The sequence below is a fragment of the Strix aluco genome, chromosome 3 (assembly GCF_031877795.1).
Source record: "Strix aluco isolate bStrAlu1 chromosome 3, bStrAlu1.hap1, whole genome shotgun sequence".
Classification (NCBI taxonomy): Eukaryota; Metazoa; Chordata; class Aves; order Strigiformes; family Strigidae; genus Strix; species Strix aluco.
Window position 1 is genome coordinate 35,377,070 of NC_133933.1, and position 15,081 is coordinate 35,392,150.

Genomic DNA, 15,081 nt, shown 5'->3' on the forward strand with positions numbered 1-15,081 from the left:
TTGAACAATTCCTGTAAATAATTCAAGGATACATTGAAACAGTATGGGTAAATTGTAATTTTTTATTGGAAAACAAATATACAACTTGGAATGGATTTGAGGCAAATCGTGCCATAAGCAGATTTTTTTTGAAAATAAGTGGCTAAACAAAGTTTAAAAAGCATAGTAACAAGAGGAGAAAATGTTTTCTGGTACAGGACCAGCAGTACAAAAAAACTTGTGTACGAGTACCTGGATAAATCACCCGTTTTGCATTAGTGCAACTTAAGTTTCATATTGTTGACTGTCAATCGTCCACAACGTTAAGACTCCACATTTCAACAACATGTTACAGGTATGGCCACAAGCAAGTTACTGTGAAGTAAGCTAGGAGAATGATTTTTACAGTGCATCAGCCACATGCATATATATACTAGTCACATGGTTTTATCCTGCAGTTAGCTGCAAGAGTCCTTATCCTCCATCACAGAAAGCAGAATAAACTCCTTTAAGTACTGGAGAACTAGAGTGCCAGCACGTCACTTTAAGGAATTGCTAATGCATGAAAAACCCTAGCTTACTTTATGTAACTTGTTACATTAGTCATACCTAAGTCTCCTAAAGAAAGCTACTTTTTTTTTTTTTAAACAGACAACCCAGATGTTCCCTCAGTTAACCAATTCCATCTAACTTTAGATGTGCAGAAGGGCTTAAATATCCAGAGTAAGCCACATGCAACATTTGTTACTTAGATCAATTTTCCAAAAATCAGAACAATGACAGTAAGATAAAGGAGAAAAACATGGAGGAATGGCCTTCTAATTACTATACATGCATATTCTTTTGACAGTAAGGGAAAAACCTTTTACAGATAAGTTACAAACAGAGAAAAGGCAAATAAACAATTTTGTACAAGAAATTTAACACATTCTGTACAACGTCTTCACTTCGCTGTCATCATTTGTACAAACTCTGTAAAAGGAAAGAGTTGCATAAGAGTTATTCAGAGAAAAATCTGAATTGCAAGATCTAAGAAGTGAACTGCCTTACTACTGCTGACCACTTTCAAAAGTATGTTTTCAGTTACATTCAAAAAAGCATCTTCAAGACAGTCCCCTTTTCCAATCATATCTAAAAACTTCCTATTTTTAATGACAAAAGGCCTCTTACCAAAGAAGTTGGTCCCTCAGTGAATTGGGGAACAGCCTTACTTCCGAAATAAAACATTACAGGGTCCTCATGCCCACTGACTTACAGATAGAGACAAGATATCCAAGACAGACTGAGAGATCAGTAGAAGTTGTGCTGAAGCAACAATCAGTTAAGTAGGTATACAAGCAAGACATTGCATTGACTTTTTCTTCATAGCAGAATAGCTCAAGTTTTACTATTTTGCCTGACCAACTTCAAGCAACAGAATCATTGCTTATTCACAGCACATGGAATCTAACTTCCAGTAAAATAGGACTCTTCACTTATCTTGCTGAACTGAACCATAGTTTCAGGTACAACAACAAAAAGAAAACAGGAACCTGAAAGGAGTTAACTGGTTGCTCAAGTTTCAAAAGAGCAAGAGAAACAAGAGGGATGCCTATCCTCCTCTCTAGCACCAGCCTCTAAACAGTCTATTTGTAAGTACAGTTCCAGAGCAACACCCTTATTCATAAAACACCTTTTCACTCACAGATGAGTGCTCATCCTGAGGCCAGAAGCTAAAAGGCCTTGAAGGGAAGCAACACCTACACCTCAGAGAAAGAGTATTATCTGAAAGTACCCTAGCTCCTTTCTGTAAGATGTTCAGAAAGTTAAAATGAAAACAAGCTTACTGCTTCTAGGCTGCAAGCAATTATGTAACAGAACTCCTCCTGCTTGCATGACTTGATCAAAGTTTCAATGGCAGGAAGAAAGAAGGAAATAAAAGGTACTGCTGCAGCTGATTTGTGTGAAGTTATTTAAGAGGTCTTCTAAAGTTCTTGAAATTTCTGCATATTTTAGAGGCTTTCCCCCTTTAATTAGTAATTTTAAAAGCATTAATGAAAAATGAGTGACTTGCTACAGTCAGATCAGCATTCATTAGTGAACAAAACAGTATGTGAACATCTCTGCTAGCTTCCTTATTCCAGTGCTCATTAGACATCATTAGACTTAGAAAGTTATTTCTTACACTGCACAACTGAATAGTCATTTTGCCTTTGGCAGAAAGGCTGCAATAACCCACTCAAACCTAAACCTACTTAGAGGTACACTGTGTACATACTAAAAGACATTAGCTTAAAGGAACACTAACTGTAGAAAATCTCATTGAACATTGTCCTATTTAAACTTGGTGTGGCTATCAGCACCCACACAGTCACCAACGTGAAGAGCACTACACAAAAAAGAATCAGGTTAACAACTCCTTACCTTCATAGTTTACTTGACCATCACCATCAATGTCTGCTTCCCTAATCATTTCATCAACTTCTTCATCTGTTAGCTTCTCCCCAAGATTTGTCATCACATGACGGAGTTCTGCAGCACTAATATAACCATTACCATCCTGGGAGGGGAAAAAAAAAAAAAGACTGAAATAGACTTGTCTAAGGCCTAGTGACTTAACTCTAATTTCAGAACACTGCAGAGCAAGTTGAACATTAAGAAGTTAGCATAGCTTTAACCACTAGCATTTGCACAAGGCAAATGAGCTTTAAGTACATCTTCACTATTGTCCAGAATCTCAGTCTTAAAAAGGCACTTTAAAAACAACTTATCCAATACACTCTACTTTGGCTGTCCTATCCCAAGACATTTTTTAATAACTGACAAAGCAATCAGCACCTTTTGCAACCTTTTTAAGGTGACAGATGCCTGTTCAATCTGTGACTGTCTGGTTCAAGCATCTGTTTCTTAGAAGAGAAGCCACTTATTCCCCTATTTCATGGGAGTCCAGCGCAAAGCCACAAGGCCTTCAGAGACCACTTTTACATATTCCATCCTAGCTGTGACACTGGGTACCAAAGTACTAGTGTATACGAACTCTGGACCGACTTTTTCCTCCCCATGCCTCAAGGTACTTACCATCATGTATTTTCTGTTTAAAAGTGCATCTTGCTTAAGGAGCTGGGTAACTTCAGACTCATTTAGCAATTCACTTAAAGACTAAGTGAAAGATTTAAAAGATTACCATTTTAAATATTTAAGCAATTTTCCTGTCAGCCTTGTAGAAGTATTGTAGTATCACAGCAAATGGCAGTTTAATAGTATCACCCGCTACTATCACGATGACTCCTTTGACTTTCAGGTACAGTACCACAGTAGACCGAACTTTAGGGTGACTGGTTAACCTAGAGGTTCTAGATGACAGGACTGCAGATACCACTCAATTTGGTGAGGAAGCTCATAAGTCAGACTGAATTTTTTTTACAAGTATTTTTTGAGTTAAACATTTTAGTACCTTGTCAAACACACGGAACGCTTCTCTAATTTCTTCTTCACTATCTGTATCTTTCATTTTTCTTGCCATCATTGTCAGAAACTCTGGAAAGTCAATTGTGCCATTGCCTGCAAGACAGTTACTTTGTTAGAAAAAACCCCACATTTTAGGCACTTTATTAAATTACTTATTAGTAATATCTTACCATCAGCATCTACTTCATTGATCATATCCTGTAGCTCTGCTTCTGTGGGGTTTTGACCAAGCGATCTCATCACTGTCCCCAGCTCCTTTGTAGTTATAGTACCATCACCATCCTTGTCAAATAGTGAAAAAGCTTCTTTGAATTCTGTACAACGAAAAAAAGGAGTTAATCCCTTCAGTTTTGAAGTGTTAAGTATACTTAATCATGTAAGAATCCATTGGTACTTATTGTTGCAATTACAAAAGTTGATTTCATTCTCTTAAGAAAACTTCAGTTTAGCTCAGTCTGCTGTCAGTGTAATGCCACTATGGAAGCCCAGCATCTGGAAAACAACCCGCCAGTCTACCAATCAACCACATTTTGACCTAAATAAAATGGATCATCATCCATTTCAGAAGTACACAGATGTTTGATACTGTATCTTGAACAAGGATCCCCAATACAGAGCTGAAAGGAATAGCTATCTGCAACTAGAATGATCCACATCCTTGGTAGGAACTATTTATCTCATGAGAAACCTGAAAAATGGTACTCTGAATACAAATGCTACAGCTTAATAGCACTTCTATTACTAATAGAGGAGATGAGTCAACAGAAAAAGGTATAATCAGACCAAACTAAAAATAGTTTCTCACTATAACACACTTCCGCTGGACATGCAAGTCTGAACAGCATATGCTACATGAAGCTGCAGTGCCGAGCACCACAGGTCTTAACACTTGGCCATACGTAGCTGAAAAGGCACTTCTGCTCTCTCCCCCACTGGACTTCTGCAGTTCTTCAGTCTATGTATATACAGCACTCCAGTCAGTTATTCAAGTAGGAAAGCCTCTGGAATCTTAATTTCTGAAAAGTTGCTTCGCAAATTGCTTCAGCCCTACTGTATCCTGAAAGAGCCTTCACACAACTAGTCAAAAATAGTTGTAAGACTGCTTAAACTGTTTCAATGTTACCTCTTAACCCCCTACAATGGCTGTATTGCAGCCAGCAATATTAATACAGGCGTAACATGTTTAATTGTCCAGTCCAAAAAATGGAGTTGGTTTTAATCCATGCCATCTGTCTTTGGCCACAGACTTTGAACTAGCTCACTGGACTGTAGCAGCTCCTACACAAATTGGAGTTAAACACGAAAAACTTATCTATTCCCTTGTGGAGTTCAGATCCTTTAACAGATCCTTCCAAGGCACCCGAGATCAATGCTCTGGAGAACTGGTTAGTTCAAGGGTACTCCCCTGCATCAGAAATACTTCCAAGAATTAATTTTTCAACATTTCCAAGCAGCCAGCTTTCCAGATGGTGGGTTTCCCAGACCAGAATTAGTCACAATAAAAGTTGTTTTCACATGGAACTGCATGAAGTCTTACTTCATCCATTTCATATTCTGAAACACTCGAGGTGAGTACAAGCTGGCAAGTGTTAAAAATGCAACTACAAAAATAGGCTTTTTATAGTTCATGAATGCAACTCTAATACCAGAGCCACAGTTGAGTCCCATCCAGGAAAAAACCACTCTTCTACATCTAAGTGTGGAGTGTTCCAAAAGCCAACTCCCGCTGTTTAGCACATAAGAATCAGAGCAAGGCTACCACAGGACCAGACAAAATACTTTCAAGCCAGAATTGTATAATCACAAAGCAGAAACAGCCCTACCCAAACAGGCAGCTATAGCCCATACCTACAGTAACTTCCAAACAGTCTTTGGGGTTAGTTTCAGTTAGCTTGGAGGTAACAAACAGGTTTATTAGGAGTAAAGTTTTATACCAGGGAAAAGGCTTTTGGGTCAAGCCTAGTAGAGAAGTTCATAGCATATTATGGAAGGACCTCAAAAGGGGAACACTGAGTCTTCAATCAAGAGTCAGGTACTCAACTGCTGGTCAAAATGTTCAGCTATTAACCACTTCATCCTTAGCTTGAAGGTCAGCTGTCACTAACCCAAACATAAAGCATACTTCACAGTACTGCAACAGCTCTGCTTAAAAATAGTAATAATTCATTTTTACACAAAATTCAAAGACTCCCCTTCTATGGGTCATTCACTGAACACTTAAAATGAGCCACTCAGAGGACAACTCTGCCTTTCTTTTACTCAAAAATGCTGTAGGCTAAGAAACAACCAGCTCTAAATCATTCCCATAAAGAAAGTAAAGTGAGTCAAAGACCAGCAGCATATTCCCATTTGAAATGCTGAATCAAGTTAGGAATATGATTAAAATACCTCTTTTAACCACTTCTAGGAACCACCTCCAGTAATTAGAACAAAGGAATAACAACCTATGCAGATACAGTTTAGACTAGAATAGGAACAACCTAGCACAGCTTTGGAAGATTTACAGCAATGGCCAGTGAAGGCACCTGTGAAATACTGAAGTTTAGTGAGCAACTCAATTCTGGATTCCTGCAACATAAGATTATAAAACACACCTCCCACACTTAAAGAGCTTATGACTCCATGTAGTATGTAAAGCAAATCCGCCCTCTATTCAACACTCCTCCGTATCAACCTGCAAATGAAAAACCTCTTGCATCCTAGCTAAGGCTAACCTGTCAGAAACCTAAGGACAGTGCCAGCAGAACCACTCATCTTCAGGCAAGCCCACAAGGTTTCAGCCTTTTCTTCCTTCTGAAAAGCACACTGCATCAAGAGAAAAAGACTACTTCCAGGCCTCATAAGAGTTCACATTCTGTTGGACTAGCCTAACACCCTAGCTCAAAATGTTCTATTTAACAATAGCTTCCAAGGCATCTCTGCACCACATCATCTTTCCAGATGAAGTGGCAGACTTCAGTGACCTAGTATGTTCAGTGAACCAGAACTACCATTCCCACTCACACAGTTTAGCCAGCTATGCCTGGAACTTTTATAGGAGAAAAATCAATTGTTCTCTTCACAGCTACCAGGAGCTCAACACTTAAACATGACTATTTCTACTACGAAATAAATTCTAAATAACTCTTGTGGTCAGATCCCCAGAGAACCACAGCACACTAAAGGAACAAGGCATAACAAACACCATACATAGGCCTACTTGTTCAGAGTGCCCATTCAAACCTCTCTGAGGTCTAGTGGAAGGAAGTATAGAGCACTAGACCAGTTGCTTTGGGACAAAAGCATCTTTAGATTCCCCCCACCCCAACCACCCACACCAAATGGTGCTGCTTTTTTTAAGACAATGCTTAACCAAAGGGATACCCATTCAACTCTGCAACTTCAGTTCTTACTGAATGAAGCTGCAACTAGCATTCACATTCTGTATACCTACTCAGCTTTCAAAATCAGTCTTTCGTATGAACAAAACCTGAGAAGTCTTTCACCCCTACCTGTAATGACAAGAAGCTTCAGTCCTATACAGCCGATGAGTTCCATGGGTAGTAAGAACATCTGGAATCCAACAACTGCATTCTGGTGCTTCACAGCAGAGGTGGAAGATTTGTTTTAAAGCAGCCACTTCTCCTGGGCTTAACTACTGGCTTTCTATTTATGAAGGGAATGTTGTCTCTACCTTGTAGTACCCTTTTCTTAAGCCTGCTTTCAAATCAAGAACTAGTTATCTTCAGATAAGCCGAAACAGAATGGTAGGGGGCTCAAGCCTTTAAAACCACACAGTTGTCCTGTAACACATCTTCCCATGCAAGATGCTGGCCTTCAACAGCAAAACTAAGCACAGACTGCTTAGTCAGCTGCAACCCTTCCTAAGCAGTGCTAGGGATGGTTCCCTAACAGAGCAGCAGTGGGCTTGTGTCTTCACATCACAGGTTTATGGTTTACTTGCAAACATACTTGCTTCGTGAGATACCAAAGCTGAACTGAAAGTGGCAGGGCATTTTACACTGGATACTAACACCAAATTACACTTTTACTCTTTCCACACAGATGAAAACCCTCTATTCCAGTATGACAAGCTTATTAATACTCACTTTTGGCTCTGAGAACTAAGCTATCATTACTGAATAGCTAACATTTGCACTAATCCTGAGGTAGTGTTAATAAGCTTCCTGTTTATATTCCATAATCAGCTACATCAACTAATAAAGCTTCTACAGTTAAGAACTGCAACAATGAACCATTATTGAAAAGACAGCAGTGACAATTGATAAAGCCTGCTCCAACTAAACTGATCACAAAACCCTTAAGATATGTAGGCCACTTCCAGAAAAAAAAATCTTGCGTTGAAATAGATTTGTCTTGTGCTTACTCATAAGACAGTACCATAGTAACAAGTAAATAGACTAAGGACTTTCCACAAAACCATAATTAGTCTCCTATGAGTTAAAGCAAACTTCTGAAGTCTAGAAGTTACAGAAGAATGTCCTTACACTTCAAATTTGGTAATTATGGAAAAAACAAACTAGCTCATTATGACACTTCTGTTTAATACAGTATCTTCAAGAGCTACACTGCAGTTAGACAGCTATACCTCTTGGATACTGTTGTTTATATGCTTGACCTGGTACTATTAGATTAGCAGAACCCCAACACCCTCTAAAATCATTTCACATGACAGTTACACACTAAGACTCTCTAGTAGTAATACTATACACTTGTCAGATCAAAAACCTCCAAGTTTTTGAACATCCACAGCAAGGCTGAATTCTGCATTACCAGCTTTAAGTCACATCAATTATTGAAGTTGAAATCAGCCTTCAGAGAGCAGTGACAGATAGTTTGTGCAGCCTGCATGAGTAGGAGACATGATAACCAGAAGTTTTAGCCACTAGTAGACAGTTGTCAGTGCACAGAAACATCTTAGTATTGGCCCCCAAACAATGGTAAGAGATGCATATCTCCAAGCATTTCAGAGCAAGGGCCAGACCATCAGAACAGTGCACAGAACACTTGTGTCCAAGTACACAATGCAGTTCCAAACACAGAATACAGAGAGCTGTCATCATGAAGCCAGTCTCTGCTGTCATCAAAAACAGTCACTCTGAAACATCTCTGCTGACAGGAGACCTCAAAGTACATTATTTTTGCCTTCTGTTAGAAGAGCACTCCAGATTTCAGGTGTCCACCAGAGATTCACCACCCCATTGCCTTTCACTTTGCACTTGGGGCAATTCTGTAATCGTGAGAGAAAAAAAAAGATAAGGGTCCCAAGTCTACTAGCTAGTAAAGCTGTGAGGATTGTCTTAACTATTCTAGAGGATAAAACTTCAGATTCATTGTATCCATGGTGCTTTTACAGTAGATAAGCCTTTAAAACTTAGGTGACAAATTAAAACATTCCACAATACTTCTTTAGTATCTGAGAAAGCTAAATATCTTGTGTAACAGACTGTCACTGGATTAAGAGATATGCCAGGTCAAGTAGGAGCAGCAACACAGTACACAACCTCACCTGCAATCTGCTCTTCTGTCAGTTGATCAGCCTGCAATAAAAGAGAATATCATTATAGTTGTAGCAAAAGTTCAAGGTAAAGTAAGACACACAGACTTCTAGAGGCCTCTGAATATGGTAGCTGCTCTGCAGGACTTCTGTAGCATTCTGAAATAGTTCCAGTTAACACAGCTCAAAAGTCATCAGGATTGCTTGCTAAATAAGAACTGTCAGCCTGTCCTCATTTCCTGACCCTGCAATATCTGGTACACCCAAATAATGGATTACCATGTGTATCAATCAATTATCCAAGCAACACTAGCAAAGTCAAGGCACACAGGTCTCTCTAGACTAGTTTTAAAAACACGTTAACACAGCAGACTACTGGCAGTAATACTTTGGTAAACTAACCTTATCTTTAACACTAAACACTTCAGGTTTAAGTAATGCAGCAGTAAACCCCAAATCTCAAATTTAAGGCAGACTAGTCTCTCTTCTGCTAAATTACAATGCTATAATTAGAAAAACATACTCTTCTCTAGAATTAAATCCCTTGATTAACATGAAGCTTCATGTCCAAGACCCAGCCATAAAAACCAGAGTCCATATAATCAGTACTAGCAGCTTCAGCCCAAAGTGGTAATTTCAATGCATTTGTCTATGGCTGTCTAGACATTGAAGATGGTTGTCTACAGACTCAGGTAGCACAAGGCAGTTTACAGGGCCACTAGAGAAAGGTTCAGTGCTGTAAGACATAATTTCTTTATCAGTTGGACTGAACAGTTTTGAATCAACCAGATTTGACAGCAATAAGAAAACCTCAGTCTTCAAGGCCAAACTCAAAATGGACTTCACTCTTGAAAGAGCACAAACATGTTTGAGGACTATAGAAATATCTTTCCTAGGTTTTCAAGTCAGCTGATTCTTCAAACAAATTCTGGATATCTTCAGTTGAGTTGCAGTAACAAGACCACACATTTCCTTCAAGGAAGCTCTTTGAGCTCTTTACCCCATAGTACTCCACTGAGGAGTCAAAAGAAACTTTAAAAATACATAAAAGATACACTCACTGCCCAAGTTCAACAGCACTTTATAGTTTTGTTCCTATTGTGACCATTTCAGCAACCACCTTTTTATAATTACTGCAATATTGACAGTTAGAAACAATTTCTAGTCATTAGCTGTGCCCACAAAGGGGTCTCTATACATTAGCTATCTGCCAACAAAATACTCAGGAAAAAGGTATATACACCACCTGTCAATTTTTACTTTACTCAATTTGAATTACGCTTCTTATTGTATACAAACTCAGAAGTTACCAGGTTCTGGCTATTCTTCCTGTAACAGAAGTGAAGTTAGCTGTTCAAGCAACCATACAAGAGCTAAATCATTTACAAAAAATATGCATGCAATAGAGCCACAGCCCAAGATAAAGGCCACAGTTGGTGATTTCTCAGACTGCCTGTGGCTCACCTACTCTAAGAATCAAGACCACACTACTGAGCAACTTCTAAGAGAAGCAGCCAATGGGTATATGCAGCTATAGAGTCCACTTGTTCCAGTTTCAGCAGCTGTAGGAAGTATTTCCATGCAGGTTCAATTTTTTGTTTTAAAAACCAATGAGATAGTTGAGCATGGCAACAACACTGCCAAGAACATCACCAGCTCAACATTAGTCTTCAAGATGGACGAATTCTGCTGGTCCCTTAACAGAAGCCTAACAGATTTTTGCTTGTCCAGAGTGTATCATTAACACAGACTCACTCGTACCTTTGCATACTACTTACATTTTTATTGCTCAAGTGAAGAGAACAATGCGCTACATTTCTGTAGGGTATTTATATCCACAGAAAGCTGTAGATCAGATTTAAGTAGCAAGAACCTAGTTTATTTAGGTCAATACTTATGGGTTACCAAGTTGAGTCACATACTGTTTTATATAAACAGTTTTATATAAAGACATGACATTAAGCAGTGTTTAAGCTGTTAAGTGTTGCCGAACTCTTCCAGCAACTTAAAACATACTGTAGCCACTAACCATGAATTTGGATAAGCTTTATCAGTACCTGCAAGAGGTACAGTGTTTGAGAAGAGCACGAAACTTATTAGAAGCCACAGGTATACGGCAGTTGAAAGATAAGCTAGGAGGTGGGGCAAGGCTGAACAAACACCATCTGTACTCCGCAGTGCTAGGCTCTGCAGGGACTGCTGCGCAACAGCAGCAAAAGGCGGAGCCAGCAAGTCTGCCAGATCACTCCCTCCCATGCCACTCAGGTGGAGGGCTGTCAGCACGGATTCAGGCCACTCTGGTCTTCCTAGTGGGGCCTTCTGGAGCTCTTGGTCCAGAATTTAAGCTGGATCCTCACACACCACAGATGTGAGTGTATGCACACCCTCAGTAATGCAACCCAGCTTCAGAAACAAACAGTTGAATGACAACTGTAACGTGCCTATGTTGAAGTTTTGACATGTCCCTTACTGTGGCCCAAGACCCACCCGAAAACGTCCTTTGATGAAGTCAGGGAACCCATCACAGCTTTGACACGGCACTGTCTAATTCATCGTGCAGCACTTTCATTTTCACTGGAGTAGCTCCCATCCCCCGCCCCCAGATGGAGGGCCTGACAAAGAATCTAAGCCTCCTAGGAAAGAAGGGGAACCGTTGTGTGTGCAGCAGTTTCAGTGGCACACGCAGCCTCTAGAGGTAGTGTTTCATTACAGTCGTAGCTGCTGTGCAGTGACCGGTTTGGAAGATCCTCCACAGCGCTGCCGAACTCTGCCCGATAGAGAGCTATCGGCAAATCACAGAACAGGTGACACTGTTCCCCTCCAAAACTTGGCATTTCAGTATACTTCACAGGTGTTAGATCTGAATGGGCAGTTCTGTTCTGGCAAGATTAACTGAAGAACAAGAACTAGACAGACTAGCATATAAGGGCTAAAACTATGCTTATGCTATGTTAGCTTATTTTGGGAGCAAAGCATTCTGCTTTACCTAGCATGTGCAGTACTGGACAACATATTCACAGGTTTAGCCAGTCTGGTCTGTCAGGACGAACTATAACCACATTCAAAGTGTCACTGTGCCTCCTGGACACACCCATTTTTATATGGACCTTGCTTGAAGATACTCCATTTTTGGTTCTGTACAGATGATGACTAAAAGCAGTAAGAGTCTTTTGCTGCTAGATTCACTGCTTTTTTTCTTTACAGATGGTTTGCTGTATAGGTTCTCAATTCAAGCAAAAGAACAAATTCGGGCTTCTGTTCACCTAATTTCTTTGCCCAGAGAGAACCCTTAAAAAAAAAGCTTAAAATTAAGTACCCATCGTTCACATTAGACATGGCGAGTTAATAGTGATCTGATTCCTTAAAAGCATGTAATGAATGAAAAGGCAATTCCACTACACTGCATCTTCTCTTAATGCAGAGATAGTACTAAAGTGGCCACTGGTGTTGCTTTTGTGACAAAATTGCTCCTTTTTGTACATGTTTCAGTATCCACTTGTTTTAATTAAAAAAACTAAACTCATATCCTTTAGACCGAATTTGAAACAATTCTCCAATGTGTTCTATTTCGACAGTTGATTAAAATCCTAAACAAACGTATTGCTAGGAAGAAAAAAAAAAAATCGTGCTTGGTCAAGAAAATGCAGGGCTGTCCACCGCAATGCCCAAAACGGGAAGCCAAAACGGGAAGCCAAAACTGTTAAAAAAATAAATCCCTTGTTCAACAGAGCCACCGACAGCAAGGAGTTATCACGAAATCGGCAGGGGAGAGCGGCTCCAACGTGAGCTGACAACAGGTCTAGCAAGGAGATGGTGCAGTGAGGCAGCCTGCCCCTCATCATCATGCTGCTCAGAAGCTGCAGGGCTCCGCATTGCATTATTACCAGGCGCAACACACCTCGCTAGCGAGCCAGACATCTTAAGCGCTCGCAGCAGCCGCTGCCGCGCCGCTGGCTCCCCAGCCCCATTCAGCCGCGCACGCCGGCTTGCCGCGGGGGGAAGGGGAGGGAGGAAGCGATAAGAAAGTGGAGCTGGTGCCATCGTGGCAGGCTCCTTCCCCCCCCCCTCCCGGCACCCCCCCACGCGGGTCTCCTCCCCGGACGAACCGTTATCTGCCGCTCCCCCCCCCCACCCGACACACGCCCCGACAAAGCGTCATGGCGCTCGAACCGAGTGGCAGTTTGAATTTTGAATCCGCACCAACGCCCCAGGGCGGGAAAGGGACCCTGGCGGGATTCGTCCACCACCACTTCCTCCTACGCATACGGCGCCTCCGAGCGGGACCCTCCGCCCCAGCCTGCCCGCGCTGCGCCCCTTGCCCACAGCAAGGGACACCTTCACCCCTACCGCCACCCTTCTGCAGGCGACCTCACCCCGCACCAGTCAAACCACCTGCCCCCCCTTCCGCCCTCCCTCCCCCCCCCCCCCTCCCCCCGCCGCACCGAACCACAGGCACCCCCACCCCACATACCGAGCACGGGACCAGCACCCGCAAAACCCTACCGCTACCCCATGCCCAGGGACTCACCATGGTGGCTCGGCCTGGCTGTGGGGTGTGGTGGAAGCTAACGGCTGCACAGGGCACACGAGCAACCCGCCCGCTCTACAGCTCGCCTCACACTGAGCCCTGCCTGGCCGCCAGCAGTGCCTCATAAACCTCCTCACAGCCCGTCCGGATCGCTCCGCGCCGCTCCCTCCCCCCTCCCCTTTCCTCGTCAGGGAACGAAGCTGCGAAAGAAGTCCCGGCTCCTCGAGCTCTCCTCAGCAGGCCCCCCCGCAGACCGAGCACACCCCCTTTCTGCCCCCGAGCCCCCAAGCCCCGACGCAGGAAGGGGGCGAGGTGCGGGAAAGAGTGGGGCTGCGCTTGTGACACGGCGGGGGTGGTGGGGGGTGGGGTGCCGGAGGGGCCAGTCTGGGGGACTATTTCTCTGGGCGGAAGAAATTTTGGAAAAAATGTCGAGGAGTGCAGGGACTCCAGAAGGAGGGCGCTGATTGGCGGATTCGTACCTGCAATGCGTCACTTGGACATGCACAGTCTGGGCTGGGAAGCGGTTACCCCTCCCCCCGCCCGCAGTGCGCGAGGCCCAGCCCGGCGCGGCCCGGCCCGGCGCGGCCCAGTGCGGCGGGGCCCAGCCTGGCCCAGTGCGGTGAGGCCCGGCGCGGCCCGGCCCGGCGGGCGCCGGCGGCCTGCCCCGCTGCCCCGCTGCCTGCGCCTGCAGCGGGTGGGCGGCCGGGGGGCGGCGGGCGCTGCGGCAGGGCGTGCCGGGCGGGCAGGGCCCAGCGCCCTGCTGCCGCTGCGGGCGCGCGCCCGAGGGGCGGGAGCGGCGGCGGCCGCCGCAGAGGGCCCGGGGGGGAGCGGAGCGGGGCGGGCTCCGGAGCGGGCCCGCCGCGGCCTCTTTCCACCGGCAAACCGTGGGGGCCGCGGCGGGCGTCGTCGCTCGGCCGCTGCGGGTTCGGGGAGGGAGGCCCGGCTGGAGCAGACCCCGGGCCGCAGCCCGGCCTTGGCCGCAGTGTCTGTTGGTGCATTACCCTGAGACCTCACCGACGTGCACCTGGGAAACGTAATCCCAAGAGCGCGTTGCCAGAACATTTCAAGCCTTATCTCGCTGTGCTCCGGAAAGCCTCACCCACAGAGTTACTAAATGAGACTTGCTCTGCATCCAGCACAGTCCAGAAAAATTCCCACCTCGCTCTGCAAGCCAGAGATGCTTCATCGCTGGTAGCATTAAAGAACAGATTCCTCTGTTACAAACCACATACAGCCTGGTCTTGTGCCTCAGAAGGACAGATGGCCTGCAATTCTGAGTGAAAATCTCGAGTCTTAACGGGGTTTTCTCTAAGATGCATTTGGGCAAATTACTCCCAGACAAAATTTTCAAACTTGCACATATGTTTTCAACGGCAAAATCAACAGATAATTCAACAAATAGGTGCAATGTTGGCCAAGTTCAGTGAAAGCAGGCATACCTGTCATCTTTGGAAACTACAATGTTTATTTTGGGACCATAAATACGTTATTAGATTTGGGGGGCCCAAGTCTGAGTTTCCTGACCTAAGTTTGAATAGAAATTACCAGTCACATTATAATAAAAATTATCTACTTCCATATCTATTGCAAGAATTATTGATATTTATACAGTACTTAAATGGTATTTTAT

The 15,081-nt window shown here is 43.4% G+C and overlaps 1 protein-coding gene across 2 annotated transcripts; it reads right to left on the reverse strand.

Moving 5' to 3' along the window:
* Positions 1-44: 44 nt before the first annotated feature.
* On the reverse strand, positions 45-13,614 carry CALM2 (calmodulin 2). Of its 2 annotated transcripts, XM_074818090.1 has the most exons (6): positions 13,452-13,614; positions 8,936-8,966; positions 3,597-3,740; positions 3,413-3,519; positions 2,383-2,518; positions 45-951 (listed from the first exon to the last, which is right to left on the reverse strand). In XM_074818090.1, exons 1-6 carry the CDS (start codon positions 13,452-13,454, stop codon positions 923-925), a joined length of 450 nt encoding a protein of 149 aa, XP_074674191.1. In that variant the 5' UTR covers positions 13,455-13,614; the 3' UTR covers positions 45-922. The 2 variants fall into 2 exon arrangements, with proteins under 2 accessions (XP_074674191.1, XP_074674190.1); XM_074818089.1 differs by lacking the exons at positions 8,936-8,966; positions 13,452-13,614 and adding an exon at positions 6,918-7,567.
* Between the last annotated feature and the right edge of the window lie 1,467 nt (positions 13,615-15,081).